This window comes from Chaetura pelagica, unplaced genomic scaffold, assembly GCF_000747805.2.
Source record: "Chaetura pelagica isolate M959 unplaced genomic scaffold, ChaPel_1.0 scaffold69, whole genome shotgun sequence".
Taxonomy (NCBI): Eukaryota; Metazoa; Chordata; class Aves; order Apodiformes; family Apodidae; genus Chaetura; species Chaetura pelagica.
In genome coordinates, this window is record NW_009970724.1 from 10,160,574 (window position 1) to 10,185,487 (window position 24,914).

The 24,914-nt window shown below is 36.5% G+C and overlaps 1 protein-coding gene across 1 annotated transcript in view; it reads right to left on the reverse strand.

Annotated features, from left to right (window-relative positions):
- DPYD (dihydropyrimidine dehydrogenase) overlaps positions 1 to 19,115 on the reverse strand; it is a 308,687-nt gene extending 289,572 nt beyond the window's left edge. Inside the window, exons 1-2 of the mRNA XM_010006772.1 lie at positions 19,059 to 19,115; positions 18,803 to 18,913 (exon numbers count right to left, since the gene is read on the reverse strand). Of these exons, the coding sequence (XP_010005074.1) occupies positions 18,803 to 18,913; positions 19,059 to 19,115 (168 nt within the window). The remainder of the gene's footprint in view (positions 1 to 18,802; positions 18,914 to 19,058) is intronic.
- Positions 19,116 to 24,914: the final 5,799 nt, after the last annotated feature.

The following is a 24,914-nucleotide window of genomic DNA, read 5'->3' on the forward strand; positions in this document are numbered from 1 at the left end:
GGGTGTTAATATGTACCTATTCCTAATATCTGCAGAAAGTATATTGAGCCCTCAGGTATTTATGTAACATTTGACAGCATGTCATGCATAATACGTGAACATTTGTTATAACGATTTTTTCATTATGTGATACAGTCACATTGACTATACAGGCTCTTTGAAAAATATAGATATTAATACATCAGAAATAGCAGACTTCCAACAGAAAACCAGCTTGAAATATTAGTAATTATATTTTTAAAATCAATCAAAAAATATTAAATAGAATTGTGAGTAGCTATAATCAGTACCTTAATAGCATAAACATGTAAACTATCCTCTTTTTTTTTTTTAGAGGAATATTATTCTTAAGGCACTTGCACTTTGAGTTTGCACATGCAAACTCAAACACAAGTACCACATTTTCTCCAAAAACAGGAGTATATTGCTAAAACAGGACAAATACCTGGAAACTTTGATGCATGAGTTATTTTTTGAAACTGCAAGGGTGTCCTTTGTTATTAATTACCAGAAATATCACCAATGTAGCTGGGAATTCTGAAGTGGAAGCTGACAATTTTGGAATTTTCTTTAGTTTTCCCAGTTTACAGTATGGTGTACTTAATCCTTACAGATAGGTAATTATATAGAAATTAATTATTTATTAAGCATACAAAACACTTTAGTTTGCAATATTACCAGGACTGTGAAAGATACTCCAATCCAAGATGGCATTCTGCTGACTTCTTTTTCATGCTGTTCCACGCACAACTTTCAAGTGGCAAATTTATAACAGCCTTCATGTTCACAAAAGGGTGTGGTATTTTGCTTGCCTTCAACCTTCTGCTGTCAGAGCAGATGCAGACACCACGTGTTTTGGCAATGGCTAACACATCACACAGTAGTGACACAGGGAAGATGAGAAAATACAAAGAATAGTAGACCAAGTGACTTTAAAGAAAAAAAGCTACAAAAGATATGCAAAGCAGCAGAGTGATAGCTGGAAATAATAAAGGAGTAGAGAATGCAGGTGATGCCACTAGACAGGACATATTATAATGCTTCTCCTCTCATGACCCATCTTTAAAACACAGACAAATCTTCAAGACCAAAAAGGAAGAAAAACCTTTGCCTCTTCCACTTGTTTCCTTCTCTTCCTAGAACAAATGTTAAATTTGATTAGTTTGTCAGTAGATGAATGGGAACACTAGGCAACACGTTATCGGTCCCTCTGCATCTGAAGGGACAATTAAGTCTGCTTTCCTGCATGGGATAGGGCCCTACAGCAGGAAGAAAAACACATCGTCTCTTAGAATATGACAAGCTAAACCTAGATACTATTTCTTTTTTAATGTGCCCTGTAGTGCTGCCTTTTTCTTACTGGGAGCCTGAGCACTGCATGAGTGCCTTCACGGAAGTTTAAGATTCTATCTGGGACCCATTCTTGGTGGTTGAATCCTCTGATACTTCAGTACTCATAGTAAACATTTGCAATTTATTACTTTAAGGGCATGAAGTCCAAGTAAGGAGACAGGGTCTACACAGAATTTCTAAGTATATTATTTTCAGTTGACAGTGAAAATAAAACTAAGAAAAAAAACTATCCCCAGATGTTGCACTCATTCCCCTCCCAGTACTTTCCCATACCTCAACCTAGCTTGCTTTTCCCCTGGTATTCTTTACTATGCTTGGGTAAATATTCCCCTGACTCATTGAGATTAAATAAAATGAGAATACATAGGTAAAGACCAGACTCGTATTGAGAATTAACATTTACAGAGCTCATAACCAGGAAAAAAAGGAAGAATCTTTAAAATGCAGGTAGAACTGTACTCCTAAGGAACAGATTTTTCTTGACCTTCAACAAAGACCATAAGAAAAAAACATATACCTAAAAGCTCTTGCTTTTTTTAGAAGCTGAATGACCAAGAATTTAAGGAATTAACCCCACATTTCTGAGAGTACCAACTTGCAGTATCTCACTTATTTTTCATGCACAGCTCAGTAATTATTAAAGAGCTTTTAAAACTTAAAGTTACAATAAAACGTTTAAGCGCCATTCTGAAACAATGCAGTCCAGCCCTCTGTAGAGGAATAAAAACAAATTACATATGATGCCACGCTCAGCAATAAAAAGCTAGGGGAAGAAGAAGGAAGAAGGACATTAAGGCTTAATGGCATTTTGTGTTCCCAAGTAACTGTTACATGTGACAGAGCTGTTTTTCTAGAGATAGCTGAGCACCTGCCTGCCTCTAGGAAGTAGTGAATGGATTCCTTGTGCTGCTTTGCTTGCATGCATGACTTTTGCTTTATCTGTCTTTGTCTCAACCCATGAGTTTTCACACTTTTATCCTTCTGATTCTCTCCCCCATCCCACTGAACGGTAAAAATGAGTAAGCAGCTGTGTTGTATTTAGTTTTCAGCTGGAGTTAAACCACAACAGCAAAGTCCTACCGAGGTCCTTCTCTCCTAATCTTACAGATCGTGTCTTTCTGTTGACAGCTAGAGAAACACATGCACCAGCTAAACCACTTTCCATGTACTTACTAGTTGTGTACTCCTAATTCTCTACAATGTCTAGAAGACTGACATAAAATAGCCTGTAAGTCCCCTGGAAAGAGCCTAAATAATACTAAATACAAGGCCAACAGCCCCAAGAAAGTAGCAATAGTACCAAGGAACTAGATGCATGTACAGAGAACACAGTAGGATCTATGATTTCTGGGCTACAAGCAGCCCTATGTTTCTGCCTGCAAGAGGGGTGGGTGTCCTGGTTTGAGCCAGGATGAAGCCAATTTTTCTTTTTACTGAAAATTGTGTCCTCTGCTTTGCTTAGTAGAAGAAAAAAAATGACAACTCTGCATTAAAAAATACTTCAATGCCTGTGAATGATCACTTTTTTTGCCCTAAAAATATGGTTATATGTCACTACGCTCACTGGCCAAGTCCTCACATAAACTAGCATCCTTCCTCCAAATTTTCTTTACAAAAAACTGAATCAATTCCACAAAAAGTAAAATTAATTCAACATCCTCTGACTTGGTGAATTAGCAAGAATAGAGTTTATGCACTTCTAGTCTAGATTACTGTGTTATCTGAATATCAGTATTTTAGCATAACAGATGACTTAGATAACAATGAAGCAAATTTCCTCATGTGACAGTTCAGAGTATTTACCAAAGGCAAAGCCAAATATGAAATTGAGACTAGATTTCCCAGAGGGAAAAAATGGAAATATTAAGTGTGCTTGAGAACCATCTACCCAAGTAAAAGCAATAAATTAGGAAAGAAGGCTGCAGCCAGTAGAGCACAACCTGTTCTGTATCAAGACTCTGGTGCAGTTGTGTTACATGCTGCCACTTTTTATCAGCTTTTGCATCCCTATCATTCCTAATGAAAACCTGAGGAATTGACTTAAAATAGTCCAAAGCTCATTCATAAATTATGAGCAGCATATGAAAACACCAATAAAATGTTACTTCAACTTTTATATTTTAAACTACATGTTGACTGAAGTAATTGTAGGTGATAGCAGGATATGTCATGAGAAGACATATAAGTGAGTTGACGTTCACATATGTCTGGGGAAAAAAAAACTAGGCTGCAATTTCTCCACTATTTCAATTTTCTTTAAGATTCAAAAGACATGTCTTTATACTGAGATGTTCCGGAAAGCCAAGTATTTGAATACATTTTATATTAATCACCATCTAAAATGGCTGAATCAAAGGAAAATTTGCTGTATTTTCCTTCTATTCTTCATAGCATTTTGAAAAAAAAAAAAAAAAACAACCAACAACATAGTGAAAAAGACTACTATGTTTAAATACACTCTTTACAGGGTCCACATACACTAAAGTGACCTCAGAATCTAACAATTACAAAAATAACCAAACAAACACCAAACCAAACAAACAAAAATCATTAAACTAAAAAGCATGTGTAAGAATGCACAAAGAACCACTAAGCCAAATCTGCTCAACAGTCAACACAATTATGTACCTTTAAATATCTTGGATTGAGAAAAGTCAGTCAAAATGAAAGCTAAGGAGCTTGGAAGTGAAGTCGGGGTGGGGGAGAATGAGACAATAAAGTAGGACAGCACAAACACTGCTACTATTAAATATTTTCTCCTCTCAAAAAATATTTTGAGAATTAGAGATATGAGACTATTACAATGGCTGCAGATCCTACAATGTTACCACCATCTGTTGTGTCATCTAGTTATAGACACACAGACAATCAAAACTAAGGGAAAAGTGTTCAAAGAAAAGTGTAATTTTCTTTAAATAAGATACCATGCATCTTTCATGAGCTTGAGAATCTCCCAATACAAATTTATAGGAATGGTATTGAATTATTTTCTGTAAGAAATTACAAGAACAGGAACTTTCCTATACACAGAAGTGGAGAGAGTTTATGTGTAGCTACATTTGTAAACAGGGCATTCAGAAGTACTTTTCAAAGTAAACATTAGAAAAAGCATTAGGAGAATGCTGCTGTAACACTGTTTATTCATGTGCAGCTTGAAAACAACAGCCAGCATAAACAGCCTCAGGCCTCAGATCCATTTACATCCTTAGAGAGAAGAGCATGTCACAACACAATACCTGTGGCACTATGCACTCTTCTAGTTCTAGGTCTCATTTTCGGTCTTCTTTGTAAGGCTTTTACTCCTTTCAAAGCTTTCATGTCTCCACCTGAAAAGCTTTCTTCTCCCAAAACCTTGTGGCCTGCCTTCAGACAGTTCTGAGTGCTGTATTCTCCTTACTAGTCCGCTAAACATTGCTGTGTTCAAGCTGAGATGAGCAACACAAGCATGCCCCAGAGCACTAGGCAAGCACCTTCCCAGCAATTTCCAAGCACATATGGAGCCAACATCCACCAGAAGTATGATGCAAGGCTCCTTGGCACAAGCTAGGCTTAACAGTCTTTGGAGAAGTCTAGTTCAGGTCCCACAAACAGGGGTCCTCAAGAAATTTGGGCTCGGTAACAGAGTTCCTGAGATAATTAATGGGGTCTCTCAGAAGGGCTAGCTCTGTCACAGCACTTTCCTCACAAGGTTGTGCTACTCTCAAGCCTAAAAGTGGCTGGAGGTACTGCCAAGTGAAGGACTTTCAGTTTCCAGAATGCTACACAAGACAGACTTGCTTCCACTTACATGCGTAACTTTGAGAGTATAAACAACCCCCTACCTCCTGGCAACTAGAGCTTAACCTTGTACCCTTAATATAATCATCCACATTTTATACTAAACCACAATAACCTAGTTTTGAAAATGCTGTTTTCAAACATACATAATTAATATTTTGTAAACACTGAAAATGTTACTTTAAATTATTTTCCCTCTCTGGAAAACATATTGGATTTCTTAATCAGTCTCCAGCTTCAAAGTGTCACTACTACTATTGCACATGTGCAAAAAGAGCTATGGAAAAGAGCAGGGTGGATGCAAAAAAAAATTATTACACTTTTAACACGATTACCAAATTTCTCGTTTTTCTTCTCAAAGCCATTTTCATCTCTGATTTTTAATTCTTATGCAGCAGTTTCCATGTTTCCCTGATGTATACATTATTTGAGCTTTCATTTTTTAATTTTTCTTCAGTAGTGTCCTATCTTTCCTTTTCTAGTTTGATTTTTTTTTTCCTTTATTACTTGTGATTTTTCCTCTCCTGTTCTATTTCCCTATGCTTGTTTACTTTTTTCCCCTAGTCCTTACTAATTATTTCATGTCTCTCGGTCTGTTTCATTATGTGTCATGGCTTCTCCTTTCTTATTTTTTTTAGATTGCATTCCTTTTTTCAACTCCTGCAGCTCTCTGATTCTTTGTGCTTGCTTAACTATTACCCAAATGGCTCCAAGCAGGACACACTCAAACTGAAGAATAAATAAAAGAAAAATACTATGTGTGGCCATGCGGTGTTGCTTAGCAACACCCTGTACCTCTCCACAGCTTTTCTAGAGCCCTGGTGGCAACAGAGCTTTTCAGACTTATTGCTACTAATATATGCAAGATCCTTCTCACATTGTTTGTCTGTTCACTAGCAAATAAATGCAGAGAAAGATATAAATGAGAAAGAAACATTCTAGAGAAAGAACCAACAAGAATGGCCACAAGAAATAGCCACATATTCTGATGGATGATGCCCCATGTCTCTCATGTTCTCTGTAAAACACATGCAGCTTCTGTTACTGCTGTTCACTTACACTACTGCTGTTAAAATCTTTGAGAAATAGAACATTACAGAAATATTTCTTATGCAATTAAAAATAATTTTAAATTTACTCAACTCTTAAATAGTTACTTTGTATGCTTTTCTAGCTGAGATTCATTGATTTCTTACACTGTTGCAAAGATGCTTTTGAAAGCTTTGTACTACAAAAAAGACAACAGGTTGTCTCCATACCGTAGAGGATAGGAAAAGTGGTCTAAGTGTTGTCAGAAATTCAGTGAGATGATTAAGGAAGTGAAGTTTGTTCCTAAAGCTTATCACAGAATCACACAGAATCTTAGGGGTTGGAAGGGACCTCAAAAGATCATCTAGTCCAATCCCCCTGCCAGAGCAGGATCACCTAAAGCACATCACACAGGAACATGTCCAGGTGGGTTTTGAATGTCTCCAGTGAAGGAGACTCCACAACATCTCTGGGCAGCCTGTCCCAGGGCTCTGTTACTCTCACAGTAAAGAAGTTTTTTTCTGATATTGACATGGAACCTGCTATGTTCCAGTTTGCACCCATTGCCCCTTGTCCTATCACTGGATATCACTGAAAAAAGCCTGGCTCTGTCCTCCTGACACTCACCCTTAACATATTTGTAAACATTGATGAGGTCGCCTCTCAGTCTCCTCCAAGCTTAAGTGACCCAGCTCCCTCAGCCTTTCCTCGTAAGGGAGATGTTCCACTCCCTTGATCATCTCTGTGGCTCTGTGCTGGACTCTTTCAAGCAGTTCCCTGTCCTTCTGGAACTGAGGGGCCCAGAACTGGACACAATATTCCAGATGCGGCCTCACCAAGGCAGAATAGATGGGGAGGAGAACCTCTCTTGACCTACTAACCACACCCTTTCTAATGCACCCCAGGATGCCACTGGCCTTCTTGGCTACAAAGACACATTGCTGGCTCATGGTCAGCCTCCTGTCCACCAGGATCCCCAGTTCCCTTTCTCCTACACTGCGCCCCAGCAGGTCAGCCCCCAGCCTGTGCTGGTACATTGGTTTGTTACTCCCCATATGCAAGACTCTACACTTGCCCTTGTTGAATTTCATCAAGTTTCTCCCTGCCCAACTCTCCAGCCTGTCTAGGTCTTGCTGAATGGCAGCACAGCCTTCTGGTGTGTCAGCCACTCCTCCCAGCCACTCCTCCTCCACACTCTGTTCCCTCATCCAGGTTGTTGATGAAAGTATTGAATAGTACCAGTCCCAGTACTGACCCCTGAGGGACTCCACTAGTCACAGACCTCCAACTAGATTTTGTCCCACTGACAAAATTCTCTGACTTCTTCCTTTCAACCAGTTCATGATCCACCTCACTACCTAACCATCAAGACTATACTTCCTCAGTTTATCTAGGAGGATGCCATGGGAGACAGTGTCAAATGTTCTACTGAAATCAAGATAAACGACATCTATCACCCTACCATCATCTATCCACCTAGCTACTTCCTCATAGCAGGCTATAAGGTTGGTCAAACATGGCTTTCCCTTGGTAAAACCGTGTTGGCTGCTCTTAATGACCCCCTCATCCTTGATATGCCTAGAGATAGTGACAAGAACAAGTTGTTCCATCACCTTTCCAGGGATGGAGGTGAGGATGACCAGTCTACAGCTACCCAGGTCCTCCTTCTTGCCCTTCTTGTAGACTGGAGTGACATTTGCTATCCTCCAGTCCAGCAAATACCTGGGTAGTTAAAATCCTCCATGAGGACTAAGGCCTGTAGTTGCAAAGCTGCCTTCAGCTGCCTGTAGAAATCCTCATCAACTCCCTCGTCCAGATCAGGAGGTCTGTAATAGACCTCCACAACTGTATCTCCCATGCCAGCCTGCCCCTTAATTTGTAGAGATCCAATCTTAAAAGATTTTCAATATCTATTATTTTTTTATTACTTCAAAGGTGAGAGAAGTTAAAGTGAAGCTTCCCCCTCACTCCCTCTTTTCTTTTAAGACAAAAGTTTGCTGTGCTCAGTCTTCAAAAGTTAGAAACAAATGCTCTTTGAGACCATGCTTTTCAAAGTACTGATGAGTCAGCATTAGCCAGACTGTTTCAAGGGGTCAGATAGTGAGCCAGTTTCCTGGACAGTTGTGGGTTTTTTTAATTATTCCAGCATTGAAAGACTCCTTCCTATGGCAACATCTGAAAAAAAATTAAATTCTTAATTTTAGGATGGAAATAATATTTACCAAAGAGATTACAACCTTAAAAATATAAGGTGCTCTGGAAAGAGAGTCAAGAAACAGAAATGCTAAAGCAAAAGATAACTATATAATTTAGCTAAGGACCGATATATGATGAAGCCCTATAGAATGCAGAAAATGTTCAGTTAGCATGAGGCTTTCGGAAGGGCATCAAAATCAGTGTTATTACCTGGAATTTAATGTCTGCATAGCTGAGTATCAGTAGTAAGTGAAAAGAATACACAGCGATCATCGCTTAAGAAAATATTTAACAGCATCAGTATGACAGCTACAAATTGTTAGGTAGGAAAGAGAAAGCACAAATGATTCATAGGTAAACAAAGGACAGAAACCAACTCAGGTATATAATCCCAGTTCATTCACCTCATTCTATAGTAACATTTGCAGAAGTTAAAGGCCAAAGTAAGGATATGTAGAGTTGGTTGGAGAACACAGCTGAACCCACAGAAGACACAGACCACCATAAAACAAATACAGGCATTGCAAAGCCAAGCACTTAATTTTTAAAAATGCCTATAAAAAGGTTTGCTGTTGCAAAACTTGATTTGGCCCTTTCACACATATGCAGTAAAACAGCACTTTTAATCATTTGGTCATATGCTCTTTTATACAGAAGTGCTGCCTGACTCAGAGCACAGAGTGCTCACCTCATCAATAGCCTTTTAACACGTGTGCTTAGTGTGTAGCATTATTTACTGCATATTATTGAAAACCTTTGATGGTGGCAGAACTATTTTTGCCCATGAACATTTCAGTGGCACTCATCACTACAGTATTTGAAGTGATTTAAAAGCAATTTATTCTACATCCTATGATTATCCCCTTTTAACTGGTAGCAATCGGCACAAAGTCTATTGAATAACTAAACATGCTATGTCAGACACCTGTGGTCCAAAACATTAAAGTGTATAGAAGACTGGAAGTGACAACTTGGATAATCAGAGTTACTCTCTTGTGCTCACATCCAGATTTTCTCATCTAGTTGATGGAATGATCACCCTCTGATCAGCAGGTATTTCTAAATCATCTTCTCTCTTAATTCCATCCATTAGCTTCAAGTCATTCTTATCCTCAGCCCTTGGCTGCACAGCCTACTAATTGCACTATTAAAGTTATTCTTATCTTTTCCTTTTTTTTTTCTAAACTTCAGTGTCACACAGTTCTTTATGATGTACTAGTTCCTTCTGTATTGACAGTGCCCGTCGACTTTTTTGTAGCATGCTCCTAATATTTAAGTCAGGCTCATTAATGAAGATATTAAATGGTATGAATCTGAAGACTGATCCTTCAACTAGCTCTGCTCAAAGCCCAGAAGCTTCTTTTTAAGTGCTATTCACTCTCATTTCCTTTCTATCCTGTCCCTTATCCATGTCACTATTCTAATCTAAGCAGATACTTCATTATTAATTGGCAAAAAACCCAAAGAAAACCTTGTCAGTGTGGCAGTGATTATCCCTAATGAAAAAGCCCTATATATCTTACTTAATATTTCCCATAATGTGCTTAATAAAACCTTTCTTCAAAATTTGTTTTCCAAGCTTAGCATGCTGCTGATATGAAACTAACACAGTTATAGTTGCCCATCAGTTCTCCATCTTTTAAAATTAACTGCATCAGCTATTCTTTCATCAAGAACTATAACTTACAATTTATTTTACTCTTAAGCTTGTAATTTCACATATCAATTTTTCCATGGTACTTTTATGGACACTTTTCTGTCCCTTTGACTTTAGAGAAGAAATCCTCCAAGTTTTCCATCTGGCCCATTTGGGAGAGTTCCCATTTCTGCACTTGTGTGACCATTAGTCACCTCTTGCTTTACTGAAACTAGGACGATTTACAAGGATTTTAGACAATACCTAGGATGCTTAATCTTATCTTCATACTGGCTTTCCTTGTTCTTTCATTTCTTTTAACTTAGATAGCTTAAGAACCTTTTACTATTTGTTTTATATAGCTGAATAACCTTTTACTGTTTGTTTTCATTTCTTTTGCCAGGTGTGACTCAACTTGACTTTTTAAAGTTCTCACTTTTCCCTCTGTACTTTCTGCTTTGTCCAGCAATCCGTTGTTTGGGTTTTTTTCAATTCCTTCTGTGTTATCCTCATACCCTTACTATTCTTCTGGAAATGGTCTTCCAGCTCAATCTGAAACTCTTGTAAACTTTACAAGTTAGGATGTAAATTCCAAATAAGTTTTGTATATTTGAATTAAAAACCATCTCCTCAAAATTCATGTATTTGAGCTGTTTAGTTCAGCTCAGAGATCTAAATAGTTTTCTTAACATCTGAGTTTGTTTTATAAAATAATAAAATAAGTTTTGATAAATCCTTTATAGGATTTATATTAAATTAAGTAAAAAAAAACAAAACAACAACCACACACTGCCACATGCAAACTTGACTAATGTTGTATCCTGTGATTACCTATTCTGACTACTCCCATATGCTAAATTTACAGCTAAAATCCATTCAGCCTGACACCTGAACTGGTGAGAGTTGATACTATTTAAAATTTTATGTTTATGTTTCTGATTTAATGACTGTTACTAACAAAGTTTGTCAGTTATAATATCAAAGAATAGCTTCACCCTACCATTACTAGGTTCGATGGTTCTCCAAGCTGTATGTAGACAGGCAAAGCATCTTGCGATGACTTCCCTATCTAAAAGCACTGCAATCAATTCCAAGTACAGAAAGCTTTATGGATAATAGAATGAGAATGGTGAAATCACAAAATATAATTTCAGTAGACTCAGTGATATTTGGTGTGCCTCCTGAAAAATATAGTGAACAGTAAAGGAAAGTAGGAGAAAGGGCAAACTGACAGAAATGCACAAAGGGAAATTAATTGTGGAAAAAAAAAATTAAAAAGCACTTAATAGATCTTTATGATCACACCAAGTCTCCCCCATGGCCTGGAAATAAAAATCCTAAAAGCAGGGAAGTTATGACCCACACCTAAGCATATATATCTCTAAGTATAATTGAAAAGCACAAGCACTGCAGAAATAAAATCAGAAAGCTAAGGGACCAAACAAATTTTAATTAACAAGGAAGAGAAAAAAATAATGAGAAGAAGGTTCTACCTATATGAGAAGCAAGAAGAAAATAAGGAGAAGTGCATGTTATGTACTGGAAAGGAGAACAAATAACAAATTATGCAGTGTAAACTGAATTATTCTCAGCATTTCCTGCCCTCTTTGTGAAAAACGCATGGTACAGCCAAAACATTTACTAAAGGTATTTTAAGCAAGAACATGGAATTGCAAGCTTGAGTATGGAAAAAAGAGACTTTTTTTTAATCAGATAGATGGAGTTCATATATTGAGTCACCAAGGAACTAACTGAAGCATTCCACAAACCACTATCAATTGCATCCAAAGACTATGAGGGCTTGGGGTTCTAAAATGCCAGATGAGACAAAGATAATGTTTCTATTTGCAAAAAAAAAAAAAAAAAAAAAAAAGGCAGGGAGTGAAAATTGTAATCATAGTCCCCAGAAGAGAAAATGGAATACATTTGTTAAAAATTATAATTTGATATAAAAAAGCCAACATGAGAATGTAAAAAAAGAATCTACCCTATTTTCTGTCCTTAAGAGGATGAACAGTCTCATGAATAGGTGGCAGACATGACAATTCTCATGCACTTTTTTTAATAGATATTCCACACCACCAGGCAATTAAAAATTTAGTCTAGAAAAATATCCAACGAGTGCACAACTCACTGAAAAACAGTGATGAAAGATGTTTCATGATGTTCCCAGGACACCGATGATTTGGATAGCTGGAAATAATGAATGTACCCATGATTTCTACCAATATCATGTTCATGGATAAACATAGGAAGTAAGAGATGTTAAGCATTTTAAAAGGCAAGATAAGAACTAAAAAAAAAAAAATCAAGACAAATTGGAGGCTCAGAAATTAGGACATAAATTGAATACAAGACCATCCAATGCTCTTGCAGAAGGAAAAGCACATTGCGGAATATTTCAGTGTGTTCAGTGTCTGGAAAGATATCTAGCAAGAATCTTCTAATACTCTAGATTTTGTACCAAAAGGAAACAATTATAAATTGTTCTGCAAGTAGAAGGACAAGAAAGCAATTCGATCTTCAACAAATGAAATGTATTATATTTTAGGAAAAAAAAATTGCTGTTGCATTGATTAAACAAGAACAAGTATAACAAATCTTCAACACTTCAAAGAGGGTTATACAAATATCTGTCAAGAAATATCCAGCTATACTTTATTCTGTCCCAATCCAGAAATTCTCTCAAACCTACATTTTTATGATTCTGTGGTTAGATTGATTTAATTTACAGCCACAGCCAAATTAAACCTGCTGCGTGGAAAACCTATAGCAGATTCTCAGCACACTAGATATTAGTTTACTGCCCTTCCTTACAGCTATTATGATGAATAAAGGTTTGGTTTTATCCTTGCTATCTTTTCACTGTTGCATTGTCAGGTTAAAAAGATCTACCTTTATGCTTGTCTTTTCTGAATGGGGCATATTCCTTGAGGCAACTATATAGGCAGCCATTTGGACACTTCTTTTTTTTTAACGTGATTTACCAATGTTAATAAGGTTCCTCTTACATGGCACATGAACAAGAAATCTTCAGCTTATTTTTTTAAAGGAAAATACAAAAAGACATTAATTACAACTTGGTAATTTTCAAATGGAATACACATCTTTAGCTCTATAGAAGAAACCCTCTTCTGCTTTAGCCAGCAGTTAAGCAACAGCAGGCTGCTGTCCTAGTGTTGGTATTAGAGGGGAATGAGAAGTTTTGCTGAGTGATTGTTCCAGATGCTTGCTGAAGAAACAGGACTAATTTGAGATGGAAGAAGTGACTGGAGAAAACATATGCATGTAGCTTTTTGAAGACAGCTGGAATGGCTGGAACAGGCACACAGCCAGAAAGACTAAGAGGGAATATGCTTCAACATGGCAACACCACAGTTCCAGAGATGGCACCACCCATCAGTTCCCATATCATCCATGTGGACCACACATGCTATAAGGAAGGTTCTTCTGCCAAGGAGTACCTCACATTTTTGCAGACTGAAGAATCCCAAAAACATTATTTCTGGTAACAATACTAGATGGGTTGTTACATTTTCAACACTATATTCAAACAATGTATCAGTTTATAAAACAGCAGAGAAATAATTATGAAAGTCTCAAATAATTCCTGAGATGAACCACAGAAAATTTAAGAGTTTCTGAAACCAAGAAAATATTGTAAGCAAAGAATACTGCATATTGGAAGCAAAGCAGCAGTGAGTGGTGAACAGTAAGTGCTTTCCACCTGGGGACTGTGCATTGGGATAAAAATGTTCTGATGGATCAACATACTTTTTCAATTCCCAGTCTATTACACATTCTTGCTTCAAAGCATCAAGAAGCTATTGTTTGGATTTTTTTAAAAATATAATGCTATCATGATTGGTTAACAGATCAAAACCAAGCTTTTCTGCCAGACCTGTTCATTCATACTTAAATCTAGTTATTGTTTTATTACATATATGTGACTGTTTTATTTTAGGCATAAAAGAATTGATAGACCAGTACTCAGAAAATTTTTGTCCAAATATATGGCAAAGTAGCAGACACACTGCAAGCAGGATTCTGTAATTAACACTTCAGTGCAACTTAAGACTGCACAGTGCTACCAACCCTACGTAAAACAACAACATTCAGTAGCTATACTACTTTCTTTACACTAAAATTGGTCTCTCAGCTCCTTTTCCTTCTAGTGAGAAGATGTCTTTCAGGACTTAGACCACATAAATAGATCTGAAGTGAGTAATTATGAACATGCTCTCAATGGCACAGGTTTCTCCAAGAAGCAATGTTCAAACACTTACAATTTCTCATGATCATTTTTAATTTTATTGATTCTCAAACAGAACAGAGATGGGACTGTCACTATACAAGAAGTCTAGGAGAGGAAATGAAAGAGTGAAAGAGCAGTACAGGTTTCAGTATAGGCAATGGCTTACAAAAGAAAAAAGAAAAGTGGGAGTAGAGGGGCTGAAAAAGTCTTGTTATTGTTATTTATTCTGTTGACTAATATACCAACACAAGAAGGCCACTTTATCTTCATGCAGGAAACAAAAAAGTACATATATAGAAATACACATCTAAAAATACAAAAAGATGAAAGTTAGCAGTGAAGATTGTTTCCCATCCTACCTCTACTCTCTGATCTGTTTAGCTTTAATGAACTAAAAAAGGATGTGGCATAACTTGCCATCAGCTAGTATTTACAATTTGACACACACAAAATGTGCATAAAAGCACTAATTTGTAGCAGTCAGGCAAGTTAGGAGCTATTGAGATATTCTAAGGAAAATACCTAAAGATATTGAAACTAAAATAAAATGGAAAATGTAAGGATTATTATATGCATTTCTTAGAGGAAGTATAAGTGATATCATATATAAAAATGTAAACCACTTTATTCCAGTAAAATGGTTATAAATGCCAGCATATGGTATCGATATGAGAAAATGCAGAGTAATTAGTTAATCTAAAAAATGCATGAGTAGGAATTTGACTGCTAAATGATTAAACTGGTACATTTTAAAGTGTGTATTAATATTTAATTATTGACACTATGAGAAACGAGAAAATCTCTTGATGTTACTTCTCAGCTCTTTCTGATACTCAGTATCCCATGTATTATTCATATGAGTAGTTTGTGCGTATACAGTCAATCACTAGTTAAATAAAAGAATCATTCTCAAATTCCCTAATCACCTCAATAGATCCTAATGTAATATTTTCCACATTTGGGAATCAGAGCGTTTTATTTAAAAAGTCAGTCTGGCCATGATGAATGCAGTGCAGTCTGAACAGACATCAGTTCAAAGAATCAGATGTCAAAGTGCTCCCTCTAATGTCCCTTAATCATCACACCAATTAGTGGTTGAATAGTGATGTGATTAAAAAGACTGCTGCTATCCTATACCTATTCAGACTAGTAGAATTCTACATATGTTCTACCAATTAATGTTTGAATAGAGCAGCGATTAGAGAGACATCTGCCATTGTATATTCATTCAGAAATGAGCTAAACTTGTATATTCATATGCAATGAAGACAAAAATAAATATTTGCAAAGGTAAACTATACGTTTAGATTATAAAGATAATTGAGTTGATTTCCTTTAATAAGTGTTCTCTATTTTACTGTATTTGGGATTATTTTTAATTTTATAAATATATAATCTTTCATCAATAGATGCCTAGAAATGGCCAATTTACTGAAAAAGCATTTCTTCATTAAGGTTTCTGATTTCAGGCCTTGGGTGAACTGAGTTTATTATCTACTTGTTTGCGATGTGCACTATTTCTGATTCAACACGTCAGGGTTTTTTGTGAACTGCTAACTCGGTTTTTCTGTAACTGTGATACATGACTGGGCACAAAAATCACATGGCATTTTCCCATCTCACTAGTGGTCAATATGTAGAGTAACAAATGGATTATAGTTGAGAAAGAATAATCTTATTTACAGATTTTTATATGTGAGTTTAGTTACATTTGTAACCAAGAGATCCTTACAAATATTTTTTTTTAAAAAAAAAAGTATTCCTCTTTACAAATGTCCATACATAGCAGTGACAACCACAGAAACACTATCAAAGTACAAAGCAGACTGAAATTTATAGCTAACTTTTACTACTGTTTTAGGGAGCAACCTTGTCCTCTGAATTTAAAGAGCAACATGATCTGTTACATCTTGTATTGAATTGCAAATCTCACTCTCTACAGTTAGCACAGAGCAATCCAGTAGTTGCACCTTCACGTTGCACAGCAAAAGACAAGGTGAAGAATTTAGTTCTCTCTAATGGCTGGAAGGAACTATAAAAAAGGCAAAGACCTTTGTCCAAAAGCAATGTCCCTACAAAAAACTGCTGAGCTTAAAGTGATGTTCTTCAAGGAAGAGAGGCTCTTGCTGCACAATGCTGATCTGGCTTAGCACATGTAAGGACAAAGAACAATGCTACTACTGCCAGAAAATCAATACTTTTACAGGCTGTGGCAATTAACTACAAACCAATCTAAACCCCATTTCCTTTTCACCTTTCTTCTCTGATTGAAATACTTCCAACTCTTCCATCTGGAGCAATTATTACTATTATTTCTAAGTGCAGAAACTGAAGAATGTCTGAATACATAGGTGAGTTTGTATCATCATCTCATATATCCTTAGCAGGTACCTCCAAGTGTTCATTATAAAAAAAAGGCTGGACTACAATATCCTACTGAATTCTCTAGTGACAAATGAATTCATAAAAAATAGTGGAGAAGAATTTCATTAAAATAACAAACCCACACATCTACAAGGTAAAAAAAGAAGTTGTCCCATAATGCTTAGAAACCCTACTCAAAAAGCAAGGAATTCAGTGTGTTGGGTGTAATGCAAACGCACACAATGCATGCCCAGCTAGTTCATGATTTAAATGTCAGAAAGCATAAAATACAGACAGAAATGGAATTCTAGAGAGTAGGAAAACAAAAATAAAAATATAAATAAGATATCTAACCAATCCTGAACTACCTAGGAAAATCCTGAAATCAAAGCAAGTCATCACAGCATCCATAGTTTATGTAATTGTTTTAGTTTAATCTGTAAATTGATTACTTAATATTACCTAAGTTTTGCTTTCTTCTCCAACATTTACTATTAGTATCGCCATCTCAGAACTCCTCTACTCTTTATTTCTTCTGACCAACAGGAACCTCTGTTTTGCCACACAGACTAGTGAGATCTGTTTATACCACTTTTCAGCATGAAATCTGTTTATACCACTTTTCAGCATGACTCAAAAGAAACCAGTGCTAATGCTTAGTTTTAGCACTGTTACTGAGGGTGACTTGGCCATAAAGACTTTACCTACTCTGATCTAGATAACTGAGCTAAAGTTTCTGAAGAAAAGCTGACTGATCTTGTGCCTACAGCTATAAATCACCTTTACAGCAAAATCCAGTTGCTAACACAGTAAATAAACAATAGCACTCACTGAAAGCATAACTGAACCTTTTCTAATGTTGAGGAAAGATATTGACACCAGGTTTTAACTTCAGAACTCATTTAATGGGCAACCCAAAGTGTGTCAGAGCAGGCTTGCTGTTAAAATTTCACTTGTGTAATTATTCTGAGGAAATATGTAAGTATGCCATCTGGAAGTGTATTAGACATTACAAAGTCACCGCCTGCATGCCTCAGCAGATGCAGCTTTTGTTCAGAGTTTTGAGGGCTGTTAATTTAATTAGTTTTGTATTTTCATACTCCCACCTTCCCTTCAACAGTAATTCTGCAAAGACAGCATCAGTACAGCTTTAAAAGAATACAAAGCTTAAAGCTAAATAAAGATTCTATGGAAATGCAAACACACTAAAGTATGGTTGAAATGCTGATTCCCTGAGTTGCTCCTCCCAGCAAGTATTTTTTGGTCATATTAGATTCCATAATTTTGAGAAAATTAGGAACTTTGTGGGGTTTTTGGTTTTATTTGGGTTCTGTGGTGTGGTGGGGTCTTTTTGTGTGTGGGGGTTTGTTTTTTTTAATAAGAATCCATAGAAAGACAGTAAAAATACTAGAAACCTTCTAATTGGATGAGAGATCAAAGAGACAACAAAATCTGATAGGATTAGTCAAATATCACACTGAGACAAGGAATCTGAATACCAGAAAAGAAGTGGTATCTAATGGCAGAAGTACTGAATACACTTTATCATGAAAAACTCTTTATTCTAAAGCCACCTATTTCCTGAAAAATACAACACATTATTTAACAAACAGAGCCATTTTTAAATGTAAGCTTTATGTAGTTACATATAACATATCTACATATGGTCATGTATATAACAAACACACATGATGGGTTCTCCTATTTCTGCACTGAAATAAAATAACCTGTAAAAGTCTCAGAAAAAAAAAAAAAAAATAGTGAAGTGCTGTTCTACCCAGTGTTACTCTTGGAAAAAAAAGAAAAAAAAATGAGCAAGTGGGCAACAGCCCTGCAGGGTACAGAAGAGGCAGCTGACACTGGCTACTGATGGAGAGCAAGTGGTTCTGTGAGGCTCAGGAGGTTGTCAGCCAGCTGTGATACTGCTTGATACTTGAGAGGGATCAGACTCCATAACAAAAGGGGAAAACGTTGCATTAGAGACTTACTAAATCAAAAAAGTAAAAAGGTATGGCATGCACTCCATTCTGAAAAGCTGCTCACAAAGTAAGTTTGTATCTGCTGGAACAGAACTAGGAGCTGAATTTGGTTACTGAACAACACAGGAAACTCATTTTAACTTCTCACACAACTGAAATTTCAGGCTCAATGAGTTACTGTATGTTCCAGATGCAATAAAAATGTGCACTTACTGAACAGCTTTTGTCTGAATTCCTTTTCCATTGCTTTTTGACTTGTTTCTTTGCTGCAGTTGAATGAAGAGTTGCATGTGTCTGCTTCTGGGGATTTAAAGCCAGAATGTTCTATAGAAAGAGAACAGAAAATATTTTTATATAGATAAAACTTCCAAAAAAAGTTCAAAACCTCTTAAATCACACCTCATACACTTACTTACCTGCTATGGAAAACCAAAACACAACTACTTAATATTATAGCCCAGCTCCATACAAATTTGTTTAGATTTGTATTGTCCACAACACTTGGATTTTGAGTGTTTGAAGACATTCTAGGACTGCTTCAAAAGAATTATATTTACTGGCCACAATAATGGTTTCCATTCCTGGATGTTTTTATGTACAGCATATAGAAACACAAAATTCTGCTTGATTATATTACTTTAAGTAACACTTGTAAAGCAAAACAAGCAAAAATATTTAAAAGGATCTAGGTTATTTCTGGATGCTTTATGATTTCCATATAAATTGCAGCTTCCCCTTCACAGGAACCTGCTTTTATACCTAGTGAGCTGATGAATTAATTTCATTTCTCTTACAATTATTTTATTTGAAGGACACAAACAAATACTGAGAATGCAGCTGTAATTTTAGTTGACACTGGTGGTCTGATTACACAGAATGAAGTTTGTAACATCTTTCATTATACTAGTGTAATTCAAAAAATTAAATCAGCTTTTTGGAACCCAAACTCTCCTTCACATCAGGCAAGTGACAGGTTTCCATAGCAAAACTGACTTCATTTAATCCAACGGGTGAGCGTGAACAGCGTGCAAGTGACAGATCCAGAGTCAGGTCTGTGATGGAGAACCAAAACAGGCATATTATTGGTTGTCATTCCTGGATTGGTTTTGTAAGTATTCTTTTAAAAAAAACCTTGATTTTAGCACTATAGTTCTCCCCTGTGGTGAATAGAGTGTGCTTATTCTGTTACTTTATGTCAAAGGATGTGTAATACTAACTTACAGAAGTGGAGACTGAACATGAACATGAGTATAATGTGCTTATGAATATATCAGGATGCTTACTTATTTTACAAGTCTGATTGAATGAATGATAATGATGAAAAAATAACCTATTGTAGTGTATTAACTCTCTTTATGTTTACCAGATTTTTTTTTTTATTTTTTTTATTTTTTTAATACAAGGGAATCACATTCTAATCAACTCTTTAATGCCTGCTCTGGACTGATCAGTAATCCATTTTTCCCACAAAACAGAAATCTCACCTAGAGATTCTACCTAGAAATAACAACATAGCCCAATACAGTAACTCCCAGCTTGCCTGAAGCACAAACAGACAAAAAGGTGGGTCACAACATTCCAAAGAGTATAGACTATTTAGCAGCCTAAATGCTGTTGACTTTCAGCAAGAATCAAAGGGTGCAATCAGATCTGCTCTGCAACTGCAGCGGTAAAGACTATGCTCCATTTCTGGGTGTTACCCAGCTGAGTACCTCAGGCAAGATGTGGCAACCAAATGCATTCAGTGGTGGTTTATGTTAATTTATTTCATTCTTAATTAAAACAGAACAGGGACATGCACATAAAAGATATCACTTACAGCATCTCAGTTGCTACTTTAATTTCTCAAGATGATCAAACTCAACTGTCACAGCACATCTGACTCATTGGTGATAGGCTGCTGAGTGTCCAAATCACCTAAACCAGGCCGTTCATCCTGAATCACACATACACTTTAGCAAAATTTTGCCTACTCTCTCTTGTAATTGCTCAATGCAGTACTCTTGGCCATGAATATTATAATTATTTTAGCAAACTGAAATGAATTGCAAATTTCTAGTAATAAACTGTAACAGATGTACTCCACTGGGTACAGCACCAGTTGGTTTAAAACCTGGAACAAATGGTGGGGCAAGCCAAGGACGGAAGGATCCCCATATGTTTGCTCCTGTTGGAATTCTGCAGCAGGAGCGTGGCTCCAAGCGCAACAGTTGCAGAAATCCAAAAGGACTACGTAGCACAGCATGGCTCAGAATTAAATCTGAAATAAAACTGGCACAGAGCACACTAAATCATATACACAAGACAAAAAAATGCTTATATTCCCACTACCTAAATAATGTACTATCTACCTAAATCTTGGAGTGCTGACCAAGGTGGCTGTTCCATCTAGAGATTCCCTGGTGTTTAAGAACCACTCAAAAGTTAACTGCCTAAATGGGAAAGTAATGTAAATACTTTGGGGTCTGTTAAACTGTCAGAAAGGAAGATTAGTGAGGGTACTTTCTTCCTATTCATTTCAGTTCCCTGGTTGGTTTTCTGCAGCTTATGGCTAGTCAGACATTTAGTAAATTTAACAAATAAATTCAGGGATGTGAGACAGCAAGTGGAAAATTACTGAGAAGAAAGTTCTAGAGGGAGCATTGCAACTGGCACTTAATGTATGCACCCAGCTAAACAAACCACCATGGACATGCAAGAAAGGAATCCTGATGCCTCCAATCTCCCAAAGACACTAGCTATATGACCAGTGGGAGAGCTCATTGGTAAGAAGAATTATTTGGGCATCTATGCTCTTGCTTGTCCCAATCCCATGCTTATTCTGCTACATGAATTCCCGCTCATGCCAAATAAGCTGCTCTTTATCTCTCCAGATGATGAAAGGGCAAGACTGAAGTTCCTCAGTGAAGGGTGTGGATACATAACACATCACTTTGCAGAGTTCAATGAACTTTGGATTTCAGATTAAGACACTATTTGTATAGTAATGGCAAATTTATGAATTATGTATTTAGAGTTTCACATTAAAGGCAACATTTATGTCATTAAAAATATAGCAGATATAAATCTATTCTTATTAATGGCTACAAATCAGAATATAACTCAGCTCTATTTTTGTAGAAATCCATTTAGGTACTATGTTGATGAAGAAAGAAATAGGGCTACAAGGAATTACACAGAAGTAAATGCAGTGCATGTGGAGCACAAGCTTGTGTCCCAGCTGCACAACACGCACAGTACAGTTAAGCATGCAGCTTTACACAACAAGAAAGATTATGGGCACCACCAAAGTACTACACTTTCTTTCATTATTTTCATAGATTACTTTGTGTACTTCATTTTGGGAAGCAGGCCAGATGGTCTGTCTCTACAGAATGCAACTCAACATATATTGCAGATGACTCCTTCAAATATGACAACCTTAAGGAATTCATTTAATGATAAACCATGACAATTATTTCTTTTATGTCCACCAGTATTTATGTCCACCATGTATTAGAAGCTAAAAAATATTAAAGAATTGTTTAATTCCCTAATTCATCCTCCTCAAGAAAGGAACATAATCATTACAGCAAATATATATTGATTTAGGTTGCAAGCATCCTAAATGTTATAAACTACTCATATGTAATGTAGATTGAGAATTACTAGCATGCGTAGCTACAGTTTTTAAATTTTGAGAAATCAGTGATAAATGCTTATATTTATCTGTGCCAACACAGTAACAGCTTCTGAGAATAAATTTGCCATACATGTTTATTGCTCAGCTTCTACTTTAAAGGCTACAATTAACAAGTCTACACACACACACACCTAAACACCTTAGCTCTAATCTTCACTGTCATGTATTAATGAAAAGGCTGTAGAAGTTTTAAAACAGCATGTTATATTACAATGAGGAATTTATCTAGAATTTGAATTAATATTACCCCAAAATAAATAATTTCAAAGCAGTCATTTAGGGTAGGACACAATCTGCAGTTGGAAATCCTGTTTCCAATACAGTATTTTCGGGTAAATTAAGTTAGGTTTAGCATATGCTCTGCAGTGATCCAACATAAATTTCTGGTATAGAAATTTCTTTTCATTAAAAATGTCAGTCCCATTTTATTCCCATCTCATAAAACCACCCTTTTAGCTAAAATCATAAGAAGTTATTGTAATTTAATCTGATTTTTAATTATATGCATATTCAGCAAAATAAATTTATGGAAGCACTATGCTTATAGGAATGGGGGGGAGGGCAATAAGAGGGGGCAGAGAAGGGATGGTGTAAAGAAAAAAGCATAATTTACATCATAGGTAGGACTGCAGTAACTTCAAGGAAGTCATCAAGAAGTCCTGCTAGTCTAGTATTGTCTTTGTAAAATGTATGACATAACTAAAAAAAAAACCCAAAACAAATAAACCTTGTCAGTGGTTGCAGTATTGAAACCGTGTAGACTCCTTAATAAGACAAAGTAATAGTTTACTCTTTTAATGGATTCTGTCCACATTCTCTAGCTTGTTGTGGAAGTTTCTTATGAACAGCTCCAAAATGCCTGTTGAAACTCACCACAGATCAATACAGATACAGCTGCAGTGAAGCTGCCAAAAATGCAACTGTTCACATGCAGACTAAGATTATGGGCATAAAAGGTGGTCCCATGGATTATTTGCTTTGTTTTAACACACAGCTCATTTACCTAGCCCAGCCCCTGCAATACACAGGTTATCTCCTGGTTTATCCCAGTTGCTTCACAGAGCATTCTCAGCTAACCTCTTTTTATATATCAATCAAAATTCAGGATTAAACTAGGCATGCTAAGGAATGCATGTGGAGAGCAATTTAACCCACCCCATTCCATTAATCTAACCAATTTCCTTAAAAACAGTTGTAATCTCCCTCACAGCAAGTAGCATTAAATGTATTGCAAGATACATATGTTCACCAAGTGAACATAATGAGAACATGTTTTTTCTGAGAGGAATGAGTACCCTAAACAGTTAATTTCAAAGCTATGCAAGTGTTCATTCACTGACAGAAACAATCACAGAATGGTTTGGGTTAGAAAGGACATTCAAGATCATCTAGCTCCAACCCTCCTGGCATGGGCAGGGACACCTCCCACTAGACCAGGTTGCTCAAAGGCCTATCCCACCTGGCCTTGAACACTTCCAGGAAGGAGGTATCTACAGCTTCTCTGGGCAACTTGTTCACAGTCTCTCACCACCCTCACAGTTGTGAATTTCCTCCTAATATCTAATCTAACCAAACTTCTTTCAGTTTGAAAACATTGCCTCTCTTCCTATCACTACAAGCCCTTTTCAAAAGTCCTTCCCAGCTTTCCTGTAGTCCCTTCAGGTACTCGAAGGCCACTATAAGGTCTCCTCAGAGCCTTCTCCTCTCCAGGATGAATAGCTCCAACTGTCTCAGCCTGTCTTCATAGAAGAGGTGCTCCAGCCCTCAGATCATCTTCATGGCTCTCCTCTGGACACACTCCAATAGCTTCATGTTGTTCATGTGCTGGAGGAAATACCTGGGTTTTCTCCCCCTGATATTTTCTAGTATATCTGACCATGAAACTAATTTCAGTAGTATTAGTCAAAGACCAAAGAACTCAACCTGGGAGTATTTGTTTCCATGAGATTAGATGACCCAGAATAATAAGCTTTGTTTAAAAATAGTATTAGTTAAGGAAAAGATTACTAAGACAAACTCCTTCTATTCATATCTTAATTGAATTGCCTAGTTAACATATTACTTCTGACATCTACTCTGCCTTTTGGAAGGCTGCATGAAGCAATAACAGTTAGATTCAAACAGGAGAGTATGCAACACTGGAAGATAAACAAGACTTCAAAAAATCAGTATCTGTTGTGTCACACCTTCCAGAAACTAGCTGTATGGGTTTTTTTCTTTATTGAAATATATGGGAAACTGCTGCAAGTTTCTTCCTCATGCTTATGTATGATAGAATATCTCATAAATTGATAAGTCTGTCAAATGTTTACTTCCTTACTGAAAATCTGAACTGACAAGAATCTTTACAAACAATTTATGTAACATTTCAGGAATTCATCCAAAAATCTCAAAGTAAAAAACACTGCTTTCACAGTAGTTCAGGCTTGGCTTAATTGTGAGGCCAAAGGACAGAAAAAGTTAGATGAAACATGAAATGAACACATCACAGGAGTACTGTAGTCAGCCTTTGGAGAACCCAATTTAGAGAGGAGCCTGGACAGCTTGGGACTCAGAAGGGAAACTACCAAAGAACTATATTTGTATATTACCAGAGAGGTTTTCTGCCACAACTCTCTCTCAAACAAGCCATGCCTAAGAACC